At 40.7% G+C, this 6125-nt stretch overlaps 1 protein-coding gene across 1 annotated transcript in view; it reads right to left on the bottom strand.

Annotated features, from left to right (window-relative positions):
• Positions 1-4023: 4023 nt before the first annotated feature.
• Positions 4024-6125, bottom strand: part of LOC138012530 (uncharacterized) — a 26435-nt gene continuing 24333 nt past the window's right edge. The window contains exons 6-7 of the mRNA XM_068859325.1: positions 5604-5724; positions 4024-5296 (exon numbers count right to left, since the gene is read on the bottom strand). Of these exons, the coding sequence (XP_068715426.1) occupies positions 5062-5296; positions 5604-5724 (356 nt within the window). The 3' untranslated portion in view covers positions 4024-5061. The remainder of the gene's footprint in view (positions 5297-5603; positions 5725-6125) is intronic.

Raw genomic sequence — 6125 nt, 5'->3', positions numbered from 1 at the left:
TTTAACAAGGACGTCGTTAATATGTACTCGAAGTTACGACAGCGAATGGCTGAACGGTCTCCTCACAGTTTTGGTCCTGTTCAATTTGTCAGCCACAAATTGATGATTCTGATGATTGCATGGTTCGTCCGCCATTTTCCTCACTGACAAGTAGTTACCAGCCCTTTCAACCCAGCGAAAAGAGAACTGACCCGGGTCAGCCGAGAATGACCCAACCCTCAACCAGCCCGGGCTCGTGTAAACGTAAAATTCGACGCTGAACTGACCTGGGTCGGTGTCCAACCCGGGCTCGTGTAAAGAGGCCCTAAATGTGTGGCACTGATCACCATGGATAGCAACTCCAGCTAATTGAAGCCGAATGAACTTAAAACGATTTTGATTTGAGTGCATGAACTCGCATAATTCCCAGAAATCCACGCACAATTTCAACGAACAGTGGAGTTTTCATGTTTTGGGAAACCCATCGTTGAAACGCGGAGAAAGGTGGACAAGAACTTCATACCTACTGAAGATTATTGTATACCGCCAGTGATTGATTATAGGATTTTTATTTTGCGTGTAAGATCATCCAAAGGAATAGTCCCAGCCTAATGAATTTGCTGCGCAGGACATTCATAGGTTTTCGCAAGACCATGGAATGAAACGTAACCCTACTAAGTGTAAGGAAATGACGATCAACTTCATGCACAATCATAATTTTATGCTTAATCCAATTGCCCTCGGTAACAATGCAAATAAATGTGTGTCACTAACAAATTACTTGGTGTATACTTAAGTTCTGATCTTAAATGAACGGTCAAGTAGCGGCAGGTGCGAACAATTTTTGCAGACTCCAATATACCCGGATGCTCTAATACTTGCTGGCATGACCACGGATGCTCTAATATTTACTGGCATGACCACGGATGCTCTAATATTTACTGGCATGACCACCCTACAGGAACGAAGGGTCACACTGTACCGAACCTACTTGCAAAGGATTCAACTCAGCCATTTAGGCAGCGTTTACACGAACACGGTTTCATTTGTAACCACATCGTTTTCGATGCGGTTGGACCTCCTGTTTGCACGACACCAATCGAAACTGTTGCCGAAACCGTGTCGATTTGAAACCGCTGCCAAAAGTGGAGCGTTTTCAAAACGATGCGGTTTCATCTGTCGCGTAAACGGCGAAAACACGGTTACTATTTTGGCGCGAAATTTGCATTGTTCAATTCAAAATAGTGAATTTAGCACGAAGTGCAGCTCTCGCTTATACCATCACGACTTGGATTTTCTGTTGAAAAGGGTTCCGTGTAAACACTTCCAAACTGCATCGATTTTGACGCGGTTTCCAAGTCATGAAACAGTGTCGATCTGAAACCGCGTTCGTGTAAACGCTGCCTTAGCTTCCTTCTCCCAAGAGTACAAGAACCTACTCATTCCTACCAGCTGAGGTCAGGGAACCCGACAACAAGGATAACATATGGGAACAATCATTCTTCTATAAATACAGAGCGCACGGACCAATTTTTAACATTTAGATTTTAAATATATTATTTATGCTTTTGAAATTTAAATTGGAATTTTCACATATTCTATGTAATGCCTTTTATTAGTATTTTAATTGATGGTTTCTTGGGGTCTCCTCGCCACAATTATTGTAATATCCATCCTTTATGTTTCTAATATTATTGTGTGGCAAATAAACATTCATTCATTCAAACTAACCTCTCTAATTTAGCTTTGGCTACCAAAAAGACAATAAATTGTATTTATTTATTTATTTATTTATTTATTTATTTATTTATTTATTTATTTATTTATTTATAAGAGAAGTATCGCTTAATTGAATCAATGAGGTTGGTTTTCAGTAGTTTGTATGAAAATTTTGCTTGGACTAAATATCAGTACTTTGGTGGCTGTTTGAATGTCAAACAGCATTTTTCCCTCGCAGAGGGCTGCCATGTTTTCCGCTCTTGATCGATGATGACTTTTGTTTAGTGCGCATTAATTGAGTGCATTTAATGTTATTAAAATTTGTTCATTAGTCTACATCAGTGTTAACTCTACCAAATTCAACAAACACTAAGGCTACTGGACTGAGGCATGTATCTGGACAAATTGCAGAGTTTGCAGATGAAGAAACCACCCGTCTGCTTGATGGATGTTTTAAGTGTCAGGGTTGAAGATGCTTGTGTTTCAAGGCAGTTATATTTTAAGGGGCGTGATCCTTGGCGAAGAACTGTATCTTGGTAAGTTGCCTTTTTCCTTGAGTCGTAATACAAAAATTAAGACATCTAAGGTCTTAATTAACGGAGGGAGACGGCGATCACCAACTGATTTCAACAGTGTTTTTAATAATGCCTGAAATGTGTGCCATCTATCCATTCACGCACGAAATTATACTGGATCACTCATGTTCTCTGTTGCTTTGGTCATTTTACCTTGTAGAGAACTAGAGAACTAGAGCTAGAGTAACTGAATACACTGAGTATGCAGACTTATTCAGTTTTTTCTTTATGAAAGCTGTTCATTGTGAGGGTCCCCAACAGGGTTCTTCAATCCCGCCATCCTGACCAAAAATGCCCGTTTCTAATTCAAGACCTTGGTTGGGAAATCCTTTATTATCATTTGGAGGGCTTAGGATGGTTAAGCAAAACAAGCAAAATTAGCGGTGTGTGGTTGGGACAAAAGACATCAGTCTCCCGATGAAACTAAGACTGAGCACATGACAAGCGGCGTGCGACTTCGATATTACTTTGACACGACTGATAGGGATTTATCCTCGCGATCACGGCAAACTCCATGATAAAATTTGCGCGGGTTTTGCCAAAAAAAAAATACAAAGAAACGTGTTTGATTTTAAGCGCACTGATTTCTTGCGCCTGTTATCCACACGTATCGAGCGACTTCTTCCCTGCTAGCAGAGGTCACTTTTAGCGTTCGCTGGGCTGAGGAGTACAGGAAAAGACACCTCTGCCATGGTGGGTTTGACTTTGAGAGGAACTGTGTAGAACTGAACTTTTTACTCAGTTTGTTTAATTATTTTAGTTTAAGGCCATTTGTAGCAGCAGTAAGATTAAGAACAGTGTTTTCCTCCCCGTAGAATTTTCCCTTAAGTACTTTTGTTTTGTACTGTAGTTCGCAATAAATTAGTCATTAGCATAGACCATTCTGTCTGTCCTGTGTTGCAAGATCAGCACAGGGTTTTGGTGTTTCTGTCCTTTCTTTTCTTTTTCTGTTGTTTTCCCCAAGGGAGTCCCCTCGGCTATCATCACACACTGACGACGACGTGAATTGACCAAATTGGAGGTTATGTGGAAGGCGGGAGTACCTGACAATAAATATTCTCTCTAAATATCCACAATGTTTTCAAGGATGTTATTCCTGGAATGTTGATACACACTTCCCATGACGAGTGAATTGGAGTAATCACAAAATTGTTACAATGACGAGAAATAATATTTTAAAATAACGTTCTCGTAGCCGTCGTCGTCGTCGTCGTCCTCGCTTAAAGTCCCTCCTAATGTCGGTGGTCTATGTGGCCGAAGCGTGTAGGTTATTTAACCTTTCTTTGGATTAACTTTGGGTTGGGATGAATTGCTCCCAGGCAGCTCACTTACGGCCCCATATACTCATAGAATGGATGGGTTGTTATGGTACAGCTGTAACTGTGAGTCTAAACTCTCTAAGGACCTCTTCCAGGGGATTATGACCTCTGGAGCGGAGTAAGGACCTCTCTCTGTGGACCGTGACCTACATTTCTTGAACGGAGAGAGAGTTCACACGTCGATGTCTAGCTAGACTATTGATTTGATCAGTGACATTGACCTTTTGTCGGAGTATTTCATTCCCAATCTCATTACTCAATGCACATACTGTTGTGTTCCTGTTTCGTGTGGGTTGGAAGCATTCAGTACAGTTATAGAAATGCTAATACTTTGTTGTTGCTGTTGTTGTTGGGATAATATATAACAACCAGTCAGATGTGATAATAACGAAGTACAAAAAGTACGTCTAAGTTAAACGAATAAAAGGTCATCAAGTATCCACGTTTTTATTGTCTAAATTTAACATAAAGACATGCACCAGCGTGCTTTGGCGGAGGTTGTAGCACTCTAAACTTCTTAGCGTTGGCACGGAAAGCTTGCTTAAAGGCGACACTAAAGCGTACTGAAAGACGTAGTTGTCTAGTTTAAAGTTAGTTGCCATTTGGCCCGTTTTGCTTTGACGAAATCAACTCAATTCTTTCGCAGCTTAATCGCCTCAGGTTGAGAACACCAAAGAAAGGTATGGTCTGCACAAATATGTGTTTAGTAGGATCCGCGATATTACTGCAATTCGCAGCAACACACCTATCGGGCATAATGGGCTTTACTCGCGCGGCGGCCATATTGGCCATACACAATAGATTTCGTACACCGAGCCTCGAGTTGAAATGTTTGGGAACGAGTTTCGATGGAGGAAAGCAAACGTTTTCAATCCCTCGGGACTCAACATAGCCGTCGGGTGATTAAAGTCCATTCTAGACAAACTTTTCCTCAGTCCTCGCGTCTCTCTCGCTTCCCCAGCTGACGTCACCAACCAGAATCGGACCCAATCTCCTGCAAACTCGGCGGTGAACCAAAGTGGCGGGTATTTTCAGAATTTTGAAAATTCACAGAAAATTGAGTAAATAACATAAAACTATAATTTTTTCCCCAGCGTCATCAGAAAAAAAGGATTTTATGACGGTTAATAACAAAAATTAGGGGTTAGGTGCTCTTTCAAGAAGGAAGGTGCCAACTTGACATGCGTTTTTCAAAAGTCCCGAAAACTTTTCGGGCAAGAAAAGCAAAAGTGATCTTTGAACATGTTTTCGATACCAGTGAAAACGAAACAATTGCAAACTTCCATGACTGGAAACGTCTTCCTTTCGAAGGCACAAAGAGTTTTGTGTCACCCGAAATGACGCCCGAAAAGTTTCGGGACTTTCGAGAAACACCCCCTTGAACGCATAAATTATACATTAAAGAGTTTTAAGAGCTATGAATCAAATCCAGTGTCACTGTTGAGCCAAAGAACAGCAGATTCAAAGAGTTATGGCTCCGACAACAGCGGAGGCCTACATCGAGGAAGATTTGTTTTCATGCTGTCTAACTGCTCTTGAAAGTTTGCTGGTGTGTTTGTGGACTTTGGATCAACAACAAAGTTCATCAAATAAGGGCTAGAGTCCAAAAAGTCACTTAATTCCTTTTGCAAGGAGGCAAAAATGTAATACTCTTTACCGGCTCTGATCTTCAATGAACATCCGAACATGTCCGTGATTATAAAGCTGTAACAAAACAAATGACAACGTAACATAAGTGTCGTCCCAATGACGTTTTCATTTCACAAGTAAATCTACGGGGGACCTAAAAAAGAGACTTGTAGCATTATGGGGAGAGAAATGACAATTTTTTGGTCACCGATGGGAATGGTTATAAATCAGAGGTTGTCGGTTCTTGGTGTGAAGTCTCCACAACGAGAAAAAAATGGCTGCAGCTGAGCTCTTCACGTCTATTGGAATCCAACACAAGAAACACTTTAGTTTCCTCAGCGAGTGGAATCCAAATCTATAGTAAAAACAAATTATTTCTTACTCGTGTTTGACAGTGATTTCTTGCCCCTCATAAGTAAATCTTGGCTCGTCTTGCTTGAAAATTTCTAAAACTTGCACTCTTATCTCCAGATCAACTTCAAACAAAATGTTGACCCTAGCGACTGAAAATAGGAAAAGAGAATTACTTAATGTTTGCTATCATTTCAATAGATAGAACGTGTTCGGATCGAGTATGGGACAAGCCTCGGACTTCTCATGCAGGAGTCGAACTTAACTCATAACTTTTAAAAAAAATGTCGAATAAGAGAAATGATTCTCATACTTAGCTGGAAAATTTAAGCGATCAGTTGTCGCTTTATTTGAATGAAGAAGACACCTGAAAAATTCAGGCGGCTCCAACAGGATTCAAATGCAGTGACAGACACCCACCCACTGCATCCTTCTATGATGTTAACGTGATCTAAGGATGCAGTGGGTGTCACTTAGAGGGGTTTTCAAATGAGTGTCGTAAAAATTACTTTGGCCAATCAAAAAGGACGGAGGCAATCCAGTAAACCAATCA

This window comes from Montipora foliosa, chromosome 8 (genome assembly GCF_036669935.1).
Source record: "Montipora foliosa isolate CH-2021 chromosome 8, ASM3666993v2, whole genome shotgun sequence".
NCBI classification, from domain to species: domain Eukaryota; kingdom Metazoa; phylum Cnidaria; class Anthozoa; order Scleractinia; family Acroporidae; genus Montipora; species Montipora foliosa.
This window is presented reverse-complemented; position numbering and strand designations above follow the sequence as displayed.